Source organism: Toxorhynchites rutilus, chromosome 2 (genome assembly GCF_029784135.1).
Source record: "Toxorhynchites rutilus septentrionalis strain SRP chromosome 2, ASM2978413v1, whole genome shotgun sequence".
NCBI lineage: Eukaryota > Metazoa > Arthropoda > Insecta > Diptera > Culicidae > Toxorhynchites > Toxorhynchites rutilus.
The window spans coordinates 275,117,961-275,131,981 of NC_073745.1; the positions used below are offsets into that span (position 1 = coordinate 275,117,961).

At 37.9% G+C, this 14,021-nt stretch overlaps 1 protein-coding gene and 1 long non-coding RNA gene across 6 annotated transcripts in view; one reads left to right on the top strand and one right to left on the bottom strand.

Moving 5' to 3' along the window:
• Positions 1-14,021, bottom strand: part of LOC129770731 (uncharacterized) — a 73,890-nt gene that overhangs the window by 39,159 nt on the left and 20,710 nt on the right. For 2 of the 5 annotated variants that reach the window (XM_055773752.1, XM_055773757.1), the window contains exons 2-3: positions 7,762-8,232; positions 7,558-7,685 (exon numbers count right to left, since the gene is read on the bottom strand). In XM_055773752.1, coding sequence (XP_055629727.1) covers positions 7,558-7,685; positions 7,762-7,974 — 341 coding nt within the window. In that variant the 5' untranslated portion in view covers positions 7,975-8,232. Of the gene's footprint in view, positions 1-7,557; positions 7,686-7,761; positions 8,233-8,665; positions 8,742-13,704; positions 13,816-14,021 lie in introns of those variants that run through there. The other 3 variants (XM_055773756.1, XM_055773753.1, XM_055773755.1) reach the window with 3 other exon arrangements.
• Positions 8,866-9,912, top strand: LOC129770741 (uncharacterized). Its single transcript, XR_008742186.1, has 3 exons — positions 8,866-8,994; positions 9,052-9,147; positions 9,262-9,912. It is a non-coding gene; the product is annotated as an uncharacterized LOC129770741 (long non-coding RNA).

Genomic DNA, 14,021 nt, shown 5'->3' on the forward strand with positions numbered 1-14,021 from the left:
CATAACTTTTTTACCTGAATAGATAGAAAGTTGATGTTTTCAGCAAAATTGTTTGTTTTGATAAGAGCTATAATTTTTATGAAGACACCAACTTCCTATCTCTTAAGCTGAAAAAAATTGATTTTGGATCTCACTTTTAGGGGGATTCATTTCAAAATGGCAGCCCTCAAAAGGTGGCCCTCGTATTACTTTAAAACTTCTCCGAAGACATCATATACGTAAAATTAACCGTTTTGGAGAAATTCCTCACGATCACGTTTTTGCACTTTTGGACCACTGTGCGTTGCTTTTTTTTTTTTTTATCCCTTTTGTTTATTCTAGGCTCATTAGCATTTCAGCTGTAACAGAGCCGATTTTTTTAATTGTGTACATGTCACATGTTTATCATATCTATAATAATTAGCACCATGCCATTTTCGGCGTTAGAGTATTCCCTTCTATACCATTGCATATGGTACACATTCACACAGTAGCCATTTAGGCGTAAGAGTTTTCTATCTGTTCTTCCATTATCCAGTTAGACCCGGACAGCGGAGACACTTGTTGATCATTGTTGAGTTATTTATAGAACAGCAGCCCGATGTTTCTTGCAGAGCAGAGCAGTTGTATGGATGAATCGATCTTATTTCGACCGTGGATCGATCTCCATCGCTGATGATTGTTGCGTGGACATAGTTATTCTGTAACAACACAAAGATGGTCAATGAGGGCCCTGAGTTTTGAACTCACGATCGATCGCTTACTAAGCGAACGCGCAACCAATGTGGCTACGGAGACCCCCCATGTGCGTTGCTTTGATTTAATAGTTTTTTTTTACATATTTTCATTGCAAATTTGATCGGCTATCATAAATATGGCTAGAACAAGGACATCCACTTGTTTTTTAATCCTCTCAACAGATTTCATTTGCTATATTGCGATGAGTAAAGCAAATGCCGGTCAGAAACGTATACGATATGATAAGTCGAAAATAGTAAACGCTGTGGAAATGATGAGAACCGGATGTCCCGTTCAAAATGCGGTCATGGAATTTAGTATTCAACACTGCGCGAGAAGGTATTAGGAAAGTATTCCAGACCATGTCCTGGAAAAGCAACCGTTCTCAATGCCACTGAAGAAGGACGAATAGTTGATTTGCTGCCACCCAAAGCAAAGGTGGATTTTCCGTGGACACAAACATATTAGTGTCAGGCAAAGTATCATGTGCAAAAATCAGCTCACACCAATCCATTCAAAAACGTTAAATACCCGGTCGTAAATGGGTCAATATATTCCACGCGGCCGTTTGTGAGCCACAAATCAGAAACTGGGCAAAAGCTAAAGAAACATTGGTTGAAAAATCTATTCCATAAGCTGATCACTTCAGTCACTATTCTACGGATTCGATGACATATCTCAGGAGGTAATTGTAAAATTTATGTAAGTATTAAAGTGTTTCATTCTTAAATTTATATAACGTTTGTTGTCGCCGGCAATAATTCCGTAGTCCTACGTTAACAATGCGGTCGTGTCTTGGACACCACCCTTCTTCTTTTCCTTGAGAATGTAACGCCTGAAGTGATGCTTTTGCCTGTTTTGTGTATTTTAATTTTTCTTCATCCATTAGTCATGCAAATAAGCCGACAAACTCAAATGCGACTCAAATGTTAATAAGTTTGTGCAAAATATACCAAGCTGTTAACCTTCCTATACTCGCGTATAGGTCTGACAGACCGACCATCAGTGAGGCGGCTGAATCAAATGACTATTAAGACTTAATGAAGTTATAGAAAAAGTATTTTCTGAAGTTTTTTTTCACTCAATTAGAACTTGTTCTTTGAATAAATACCAATAACGCCTAAAAATATACAATAGCTATATCACAGAGACGTGTACAGTCCAGAATACACAAATTACGATTTTTTGCGCGAGTATAGGAGTGTTAAACGATCATCTCTTTGGGAAACTCAAACCACTTTTCGATCACCCCAATAGTTTATGAGTATGCATTCCATATCAGTCAATAATTTGCATATTCTGCACAGTTAAAAAAAATTAAAACGAACTAACTAGAAATTCAGCGTTACTTTTATAATATGAGATAACATTTTCATCATTTCCGATCGTGATCGTCTCCATTCATCATATATTTTTAAACAAGCATTTCATCCTACTGATTCTAATTTAATTAACAATTTATCTCAATCAAGTGAATATATATTTATTCAGTAATCGATACCCGCTCATCCTTCAATATCACATTGCGGAAACAATATACATAGCATAATACGTCGCAATCGCTTGCGCGGTAGCGCGGTATTTCCGTTGCGCTTACAAGAGAAGGTGGCGGTATCGATGACCACCAACAGTGAGGGTTTATTTATTCTGCCATGAATATGACAGCTAGAGCTCTTTCGGATTGAATGTGCGATATACTCTAGTGCAACTCAGAACTGTAGCGCAAGATTTTCGTAATCTGAGCATGAATAAGTGTATATTCCGGTAGAAGAAAAGACTTGGATGAAGGTAATGTATGTTGCTCTACAGAGAATCTATCAGTGAACTGATTTGACGAAACGTATCCCGGTGATTTTTGATGAATAGATTGAAGCAATACAAGGGACAGCTGATAACCAGAGATACTTTTCGTTATTATGTTTTCTACGGGTCATCAGCTAAGCGACATCTACCCACCATAATAGCGATATTTCCCATCGTTGGTGTCATTATGGCTTGAGTAATAGACAAATGAACATCAACATATTGAACAATTCAAAAGGATTCTACTGACTTACAGGAACGAGTATCCGAAGATGACAAAAAGATGCATCAACCGTAGATGTTCACTTTTAAGTCAAAGAGGCTTTTTCAGGGGTCACAAATGAGCGAATTTTAATACTCAATGCTCAGGTGATATCGGGTGCCTACCCAGCTGCATCGTAAGTTATTTACAACTCTGTTCGACAGATTAAACTGATCTAATGATAACCCGTATTGGACCAACACAGTGAAGAAAATATAATATATATTATTATAAACAATCGAGCAGTCTTTTTCTGTTTATATTCCCAATAAAAATAATAACAAGAATAAGTGCAGAGGATTGCGTATCAGTTTTCATTGAGTTTAGACGCGTATGAGTTACGATCTAAGGTTTTTGTTTTGACTACTGAAAGAAAGGCATAATTGCAAATGAAAGTTTCACGGTAACGTCAGCAGTTGCTTTTAAATGTCGCTCTATTTATGTTCTAAGAATCCGTCAATCTGTTTGACAGCTGTGAAAACAGTGTTTTTCCTAATTCAATATATTCTCTCACATCCTGAATTTTGAAGGTAATACAACTACGAGTATTTGAGCGTGTAATTGATTTCATGCAGAAAAAAAACCGCTAGGGTAATAATTTATTTATATCATTCAACACGGTACCGACCATGGGTTTTTACATTCTTAGTCACGGGATAACGAAAATGAAAGAAAAATTACAACGTAAGCGAGAGTCAATGTCACTTGGTGGGTTATTTTCGAACACGTGCTCCGTGGGTGATTATCTCGTTTTCGACGATGAAGATGATTTTTTTTTTGTCCTCCGCATTCGTTCATAATTCATCTTTGTGAAGCTGTTCATTAACTAGCTTCTTATCCGTCTTCACTTCTTGACAGAGTTGTCCAAACCTGTAGTATTTTTCATTATATGCATCGATACATGACCGGGTGGCGCAGCGAAATCAACAAATTGAACGACTATCCCCTGAGAGTTGCTATTTCAGATGGCATTTGGAAGATATTGGAAAAATAGAAGCAAACGAATATTGTAGCTCATTTATCACAGAACAACAGGAATTAGAAATTTTCAACTATACGACGTTTTTTAAAATCAGAGTATAATTATATCAAAACTAGTGGTGCTATTTACACTTCAGGCTGTTGAATAACATTCATATGTCATCGAAATATAAATAATCCAATGAAATTTTTGCGCATCTTCCTCATAGTAAGCAGCAGTTATTTGAAAGATTTTCTTTATTTGGCTGTTTTCCATAATTCTTAGTTTTAAGCCTCATAGTTCAACAGAGCCGAATTTTAATTCATACATTAATATTTTATGAATCGATGAATCGATGAGGTTACCTCTTATTTCTGAGACTGCAGAAACATCTGTATGTTGTAATGTCGTAAAATACAACAAATTGTAATTTTCATTCCTCCGCATCTCAGAGAAAATTGTAGAATAATGCGTTCATAAAGCTCATTTTATCACGCCCTAATAAGATCTTCTCAGTTTCATGGCTGTCATGAAACATTCCTCATAATATCAATCAATCTTGTTCAATAGTGCGGATCTAACTGAGCCTGTAAAAATAAACGAATTAATAAAAAAAAAAAATAGTGCGGAATAATTTGTGACCTAGAACCAGGGTCCAACTATTTCGAAAACGGAACATGAAAATCGGCTCTCCTCTCAGTCGCTTCGCTTCGAGCAGGACTACTTCCATAAACGTTTTTCTCTCTGTAACTACTGAGTCACAACGAACGCATCCGCCATCAAACATGCTTCGTTGATCACTTATCTTCACTCTTAACGCTCGGCAATTCATTTCTAATTAAGGCGAAAGGGCATGGCGGATGAATACAAATGTGCCTCTCCATCCAACTTGTCTTCATTCTATCGCTACTACTCCACCCCGCGTTGCCCACTTTCACAATCCTATTTTAACGTCCATATAAAGTGAAACGAAAGCTTGATTTTTAATGCAAAAAAGGAGTTACACCTTTAATGGATGGCTCCATGGATATCTACCGTGAATTCATCCACAGTTTGCAAATGAGAAAGAGAGAGAGAAACGAATTCAGTCTGGGGGGTCATTCCAATATGCTGTGAAGATCATTTGACGGTGAAAAACGGAATGAACACAGACCATCGTAGAGCAGATAGCAATAGATAGCAATCCTGCAGCCGTATGCCTCGTGCTTAATGCTGTTATGCTTCCTAAGTTATAGATAATAGTAATATTTTCTGTAACATAGAAAGCAGTTTATAAAATTAGAATGGAGGTATCCAAAACACGACCGCATTTTTAACGTAGGACAACGAAATTATTATCGGCGGATATGAACATAGAAATTTATGAATGAACTCTTTAGTACTAATTACTCGGCGGTCAGCAGAATTACATCGCTCCCAAAACACAATTTCCCCGGAAAATAATCTACAAATTCTGCCATGCAGCTCCTTTCGCATAACGGCAGCAGAAAATCCGAACCAATCCGCTTGTGTGTTGGCGACAGCAAATGCTGCGGAACTATTTTTCACCTACAGTTTTCCACCGAAGAATATAGCACTCACCGCTGGGAAATACCTTTCATACATCTAGTTTGGAATGCGCATCTAGTTTGAAATGTCAAAGCTATTGCGGTGGTATTTGTCGCAGCTGACACACATTCGGTCACAGGTGATTATATTTAATCCCACCTGCACAATGTGTGCGTGTGATGCAAAAATACAGCATTCTTCACCAGATGGCATGGAAATCGTTGCTTTCACCGAAAAAAAATACACTGTTTTGTGAAAGACCGTTGCAATTTATGTGGAGATCCATCACAAAAATAAATGTATGGAAGAAAACAAATGCACAATGCAATCATTGCGGCGAATGTCACACCAATGTCCTAAGATTCTGCTAGCATAAGAACCACAACTAACACGGATAACTGTACCAGTCTTCGCGTCTATTTAGCTTACCACTGCGGCTAAATCAGAATAGTAAAACTATCAACCCGCATAGAAAACAATTCAATCTAATTTTGGATACGTATAGAAACAACAAGTTAAGTATGATTGCAAAAACACAGACATACTCTTCATCAGATAGTATGAAAATCGATGTGCGGTTCCACTGAACAAAATTCCACTGCTGTTGTTTGTGACACCTTCCATTCTGTTGACGTAGGACTACGTCTTTGATTTCTATCTAGGGGGTCACCCTACGAAGAATGTAACGTTTATTAAATGTTTTCAAATGCATATTACGCCGAATCGTTCTTAGTATATATGTTATAATATATACCAATTGACGGCAAATTTATCCAGCCAGCAAATTTTTTCGCCTGAGACATCAACAGTGGAAATAATAAAACAAGTGAGCAACTTAACAAATTAAAGATGTATGTTTTGCGAGCGGTGCGCAGGTAAATAATGTATTATGCCTTCTTTCTTTCAACTTCCACCCTGTTATGTGTCACACTGATATTCATCAATCATTTTTAGTTAGACAGTAGAAGCTTCCTGCCAGAAGCTTATTTTCTTTTTTTGTTCGTTGCAAACCGATTGACGGTTATGAGTACATATAACAAACGGTCCTTCTGAGGGCTACTATTTGGAGTTTCAAAAGAGTTAAACTGATAGATTTCTGAACAATGAAAATAATTTCATTTCAAGACAAATTTTCTGAACAATCACGTCAAACTTCCGTCCTACTTTTTTGTATCGAACAAAACCTCTGTGTGTTTCATCAGCATCAAGAAAGAATGATGTCTGCTCGCTAGCTGGATTGAGAATGTGATTTGAAATCGCAAATGGTTAATTTATACCCAAACGGAATGGCGGGTGGAGTCGATGCATTAGTTGTTTGTTATTGACAGTATGGGTAGAAAAGCATGCAAATGGTCAGAACAAATTTATGAGAATAAGATTATGGATTATGGAATGGTAATGTATAGCAAGTCAAACAAATCTTAGAGAATTTCCGATTTGATTGCTATACATATCATCAAAATCCGTTCGTAGCGAAAATAGTTATTAACGCTAACATTATTTCATTAAAATCTTGACCTATTTTTCTATGTAGCACCCTTACTGGAAGTGCTCCCGTGGCCGAGTGGTTAGCGTCCCACATTATCATGCCGGGGGTTCGGGTTCGATTCCCGTTCGGGTCGGGCGATTTTCAAAGTAATTTTTCCGACTTGCACTGTGCTCATGCGTATTCTAGAGCTTGCCACTCCAGAATACATTCAAGGCGTGTTATCCGGCATAGAAATCTCAATTTAGTACTACTAATAAAAATGACGCAAGTTATTCTATGTTGAGAAGACAAAAGTTCCACTGGGAACGTTAGTGCCATTCAAGAATAAGAAGACCCTTACTGGAAGACGTAGTTCTAGGAAAAAAAAGAAAAAATTACTAAAACTCCATACTTTCGCTTCAGTTGACAGTCGGGGAAGGATATCAGACAACTTATCGTAGCTTTCTTTCAGCTTACATAAACATATCTGCCAAATACCAGCAAAAATAGCTCAACTAAGAAACATCGACATGCAAAAGCAAACAACATACTGAAGAACCTACAGAGAGCCAAACTGTTCAAATACCATTTTCTGGTATTATTAACTTTCTAGTTACCGCCAGATTCAAAATTATAATTGCCAGAATTGCATTTTACCCTGATTGGTGACGAAATTCCCTGATATTCCGTGACATTGTTTGAATTCCCTCGATATTCCCCGTTTTTCAAGGTTTTTCCAGGTACACGACACCCTGTTAAATAATTTAAATCAAAAAGAAAACTATTTACAATACTCACAAATCGTTCCGATACAGATCGTGCGGAATTGAAGTGCATACACCAGCGCCATCACCGGTATCATTATCACAGGCGCAAGCACCGCGATGGTTCATGCGAATTGCGAGCGTTTGGGCATCACGCAAGATCTATTATAGGCAACAGGAAAAAAAACATAGGCATATAGTCATCCGATCCATCTTTGATCCCATCCAAACTTCATACCTTGTGATTAGCCTTTCCTTCGATCGACACGATGAAGCCTACGCCGCAGGCCTCGTGTTCGTTCTGCGGATCATAAAGACCTTGGGCTCCAGGTGTCTCCCAATCCATAGCCAGTTTCCCAGATTGTTGCTGTTGTTGAACGGTTTCATCCTGCTTCGTAGCTTCACGTGGCACAATCACTTCAGATGAGAATTCATTGTTCGGTGGGGCCATTCTACAGGAAACGATTCACCACTTTTCTTTTTTCCGGTTGTCACTTAAAGTTCAACTTTTTTCTTCAAGCCCTTTGCACAAGAAAAATACCGGTTGCTTGGATTTATATTGTTTCTCACAATAGCCGAATCACAAACCTCGGTTGTTCAGTTTATTTTTTCGATCACTCAATCACTTTTCCGAGAATAGAACATACAGTTTATATTTTTCAATAGCCAGATATAACAACGGAAGACGATGGTTTTCTGTTGAGAATACCTGAAATTGTAAATGAAACGAAACGATTGTATTTGAAGCACTTGCACAGTTTTTGATGGCTATTTGATCTTCCCATCTAAACGATATCTATAAAACTTCAGAATTCACAAGTTAGGATACGAAACAAAACTGATCCGAATATATTGAATATAATAATCAAACAGAGCTCCTTGTTCAATAACCATTTCCTTTCCACTCAATTAACTGTGTAATAATTGTTCAGTTATCAGCATTCCACAGTAAACGATAGGCGCTTTCCCCGCCAGTAGCCATAGCCATAAATAACAATTAGCAAGACCAAATAACTCTATTTTCAGCTACTGACAATGTGAAAGGCGCCTCAAATCAAGTTCTGCCGACACTACACCATTTTTACTTCACCCTTCTTATTCCCTGGGGATCCTCTTCCAAATTCGGAAAAATTTTCACTTACTAGATCGCGTTACCCGCTTTGAAACGTCCGAACCCAACTGAGGCTGCGAAGAGACTGAGCTGGTTGCTTCAGACGAGTGTCGAATCTGCTAAATATTCTCGCCGGTTCAAGAGGAGAGTGAGAGCACACAACACATCTCACTTGCAAGAGATGATGAGAAAGGACGTGAACAGCTTAGCGGATGATTCTGCGATGAACATATATCAATTGGTCATGAATGTGTTTTTAGTGTAAAGTGACATTCTTAATTAAATACAATTAGCAACGTATCAGTGAAATGGATGAAACTTTGTTTTAGAGTCGGTTCCGTATGTTCAAAAACCAACTATGTAACAACCATCAATCTTGTCTTAATATTCCTGCTGATCCTTACATTTTTTGCGCAGAATGAATAAAAACCCTAATAAAAAGTGCCGGCAGAGTGAACATAACGTTGTCGAAGGTGAATGTACGGATGGACGAAAGGAACGATTAGAAAAAAGGTGTCTATTAACGGTCTTTATAGCCGGTTTGTAGAAAGTTTGCATCGTCCTGCATTTCATCTTTTCTTTCGCCGTAAATTTGCAATTTGCAGGGAATGCTTTCTATTTTTGCAGATGGATCGCAAATCGATTGAAATCCGAAATCAATTACTATTGATTGCCTGTTTAAAGTAATGAGTCACTAAACAATGGAAAGTTACAGCCTCAAAGTACACAATTAAACAAATAATCGAGTATTGGAACTTGTTTGTTCTACTATCGTTGTATGAACAATGAGAATAAATAAATCTCGAGTTGTTCAATATCTGAGCGTGTTAAGAACAATTAGAAACATCCAACTCAGGGCTGTCGGATTATGATTATGCGCCAAGGAATTGATACCGTCAGAAGGATTCGTCTGCGAGAGGGATTTCGATCTTTTCAGGCCAGTGAGTAACCAAACAGGACACTGATCTAGAATATAATGAGTAAAGACGTGCTTGGAACGTGTACAATGAGTACGAGGTACGAAGGATGCACCCTCATGACGAAACGTACGTGGAGATGGATTATGGTCAGCTTCCCGAACAAATGTTTTATGAAGCCACTGATCGAGGTAATGCCCCTAGCAAGCTCAAATTCGGTTTTGTCGATAAATTCTCAAAAAGTGTTCATGATCTGGAAAGTGTTAAACGTTCAGGATACTCCGCCCAAATGAAAAATATCAGGCAATTGTCAAACAGAAGTTGAAGTAGAGGGGAAATGTGACTCGGGGTGCGACAGAGAAAAAATGGTGGAATAAAATGGCCACTGAGGTTAAATGATTCAAGCTTTATATGTCTTTTCAAACAACTCAGGGTGTTTCGAGGTTTGAATTTAAGGAAGATAACCTCATTTAACATTGATTGATTCTATTTGATAAGCAAAACAAAAAAAAAAGACTTGTAGCAAAAAGGGAACGAGCAAGTCTGCCTATAGAAGGTGTTGCGATCACAATTTGGTCGACTTTAACATTTGAAAAAAAAGTGTGCGTGCAGAATGATTCATATATTCCAAAATGGAGTCAACACCAAGTACGTAAATCTAACACTGTGAAGAGAGGAAATGTTTTAATTTAAGCTCCGCTCGATGGCAACTTGCTACTACGATCACAGCGTAAAAGCAGAATATTTGTAATTTCTTTTAACCAGTCTTGCTTTTGCAAGTGTCTGCGATATTGTTCGCAGCCTCCCATTCAAGGTTGAACTCGATGAAATGATACAAAACGTCGGTTTTCTAGCCGTCTGGATGAGAGCACTTGTGTATTTTTGCATCAAACACGTACACATTTTCATTGGTTTGCATTTTTGTTTGTTCGATTTTCACGGAAGTATGTAAAACCAATAAATTACAATGAAAGTACAATTGGATTTAAACAAATATGGATTTTTGTTTCCAGTGTATGTTGTTTTGTTTCGTTTCAGAACCAAAGTACGACAGATTTTGAAAGCAGCAAACTAGAACAGAAAATTGTGAAATACACTCCTACACTGATACCAGTTTGTCGTGTCACTCGTCAATTTTAACTGTTTTCGTTGCGATCTTTCAGCAATAGTGCCAAATCAGAAAACATATCACGTTTTATGAGATAGTTTTAACGTTAATGTCTATACTTGAAGCGAACGGATTTTGATGATTTGCATACCAATCAAAACGGGAATTCTCTGAGATTTGTTCGATATATTATAAATTACAATTCCCTAGTTTGCAAATGGTTTAAAGTGATGAAAAATGAAAGCATTTCCATATACAAACATTTGTTTTGCGGATTCATGTTTATTCCTATCCGTGCTGTTAACACATTGCGGACCGTTCACGAGTTTTCTCGTGTTTCGCGTTCCGTCTGTTACGGATGGATCACGAAATAACCCGTGTTTTCTACACTTGATGGTTAAATCTTTGGTTACCATGCAAAACTTCCGATTTGTTTCATCTCAACTCGAGTAAACTTCTAAATGTATCTGAATGATGATGATGATGTTGGATTAAAGAGGCTTTAAACTTTTCAGTTCATTCGCCTCTAAGCATGTATCTGGAAGACGTTTCAATCTATCACATTGAATATGACGCGAATGACGGCTTCATTTTTCAGGACAATGCAATGACCCACGTTTCGAAGCAATTACATTACCAGATATCTGCTATGAAATCACTTAGGATTCTAAAATCTTTTTATTTTTCGTAGTTTTTCCAATTTTGTTATAAAAATTTTAGAATACTTTATACTAAAATACTATATAAACTATATATTTTTACAGAAATCAGTAATGAACTGTGTTGTAATTTAAAATAACTTAGGAAAATGGGATCCAGATAACCGAAAGTGTGCCATTGTAAATTACAAATTTATTGATTGATTATGAGTTGAGTTCCTGTAGTCTAAGCCAACTGATCCTTCCGATGCCCTTATTATTTTTTTTTTAAATGGAAACAAAACCGCAACAAGTACGTGAAAAATTACGAGCATAACAGCGATATATATCCGCCTATATCGAATCACAACATAGCGAATAGACAACTTCTAGCTTTAAGCGGAATGCAGTACTATGAAAGATGAAGAAAATCCCAAACCTTCCTGTTTGGGATGTGGCTAAAGAAGTTAAAAATTATGATGTAACATCTAAAAAGTGAAGAAATCAGCAGGTTATAAATAGTTTAAGATAGTTGAAACCCTGAACGGAAACGATAAGCAGGAAACTAGTCCAAAAACAAGAGTACGAAAGCTGTATGACAAATTGCTCACGAAATTTGACTGTGGTGTTATGGAGGATGAATAAACATCAAAGTTGACTCTAATCAACTTTCGCGGGTCTTGAATTTCACACTACGATTTTTTTAAGATCAAAAAGTTAACGAAGGGCGCTAAAATTGTATGGATTAGCAGGCCATATGTAGTTGAGGACTAAAGAGCTAAAACTTTATTATTTCAAGCACGATGAACGGACAAGTTTACTTCAAATTATACCTACAGCAACGAGTACTGCCTTTTATCCAAAAGAACACATCTTCTGGGTTGTTACGGCCTGATTTGGCGTCTTGCCAATTCGAAAAAGATGCGGAAAATTATATCACAATATAGCATTGTGTCGAAAGGCTACAATCCTTCAGACACCCCTTCAAGCGAAGCCTGAGAAAAAGAACATGCGAAAAATGAGTATAATTTTGCCAAAATGTTGGAAAAATCCGAAACAAGTGACTGAGGATATGCAGAGCCTTATGGATAAAACGAAAAGCTCGAGCATTTTGATAAAAAAATGACGAACTAAGAGGTTGTTGCTGTGAATTTAAAGTCAACTTAACCTTTATTATGATGAATCATCCCGAATGTGAATTCTTTTTTGTTCAAGTTTTTCTTTGGCTAAGATTCGATATGCATATAACATAGATTAACGGATTTCATTCCATGAATTCCTTCAAGTGAAAGGATTCACACAAAAAATCTGACATTCCTGTTGCTAAATCAAATCTCATCACTGATTATAATTCGATTCTGTGATTCTGGATTAAAATGTGCTATAGTTCACGACACAATTCTCGTAACAGCGAATACATTTTGAGCTTAAGTGGTCTAATAATCAAAATAAGTATATTCTTACATATCCTAACGAATCATTTTTTGGCATTTTACACGATACCTGCTACACACAATATCTGCTTCCAGTGTATTCCAGTGTAAGTCAGAAAATAAATCCTTTGACGAAAAATTCCCCGACCAGAACGATAATCGAACTCGTAGCTCTCACAATGATCTCGGCCATGGGAACCACAAAATGTTTGTTATAAGTTGAACGTGAATGCGATGAATTTCTCTAAAATATTTGTTCTCGCCTTTTATACCTTGTTTGGTTACTTTAACTATGGTAAGAGAAGTCACCATTGATAAATGAACATAAGACACAGGATTGAATTGAATGCTACAAAATTGTTTCAAACCACGATCAGATCGTATTTGTTCCACACAATTTGGAGCATCGAACATTACAACTCTCTCCATTCACTGTATCTAATAACATGTGCTTTTCGGACGGATCTGGTTCACATCTCATTCCCACATTCACCCACCCGCAAACCCCAGACAAAAATCACGCCAAATCAGCTTGTGACGAATTTTGTCGGTGGCCAAAGTCCGAAATTCCAACCAGGTCGAAACACACAAGTCTCACAGGTCACGATAAAGGGAAAATTACACTCCTCCCTCGTCTAGTTTGTGCCAGTGTGTGTATGTGTGATTTTCGCGAAGCTCATAACTTATGCAGTCGTCTAGCGGTCGGACTCTTCCTTTCTTCCTTCCTTCTTTTCATTTCCATCCTTGTTGGTTTGATTCACAAACGACGACACGCATGTTTGAATGCACATTCCACACCACCTATCGCGGCCAGCACAGTACGTGAGTTCCTAGGTATAAATGCACTTAGGTCCCCTTTGTGAGATTGCACAACTGCACTGGAATTCTATTCTTGTACGACGCAATTTATCGGAAACGAATGCGCAGCCCCAGCACCGAGTGGATAAACAGAAGCTCGAGTATCGCTGCTATACCTTGAACGTCAGCAAAAGTTTGATTCTGGGAGAGAAAAATTCTCAAGCTTGAAACGGGACACACCGCTGTTTTCAGGAAACACAACCGCCGGGAACGAGCGCCAAGAAGAAACTGAAACAGAAACGGCGCTTCCTCGATACGAGCGCGCGCACGCCTGAGGAAGCGCCTGGAGGGCGGCGTCGCGTGTAGACACGGAGGGTTGCGGCTCAAAAAAAATACATGCACACCACACGCGTCTTGTGCTGACGGCGGGGTTTTGAACTAGCGGCGTTCTCAATGAAGGGTTGGCGAGAGCGGTTTGAATTGCGCTTCGCTA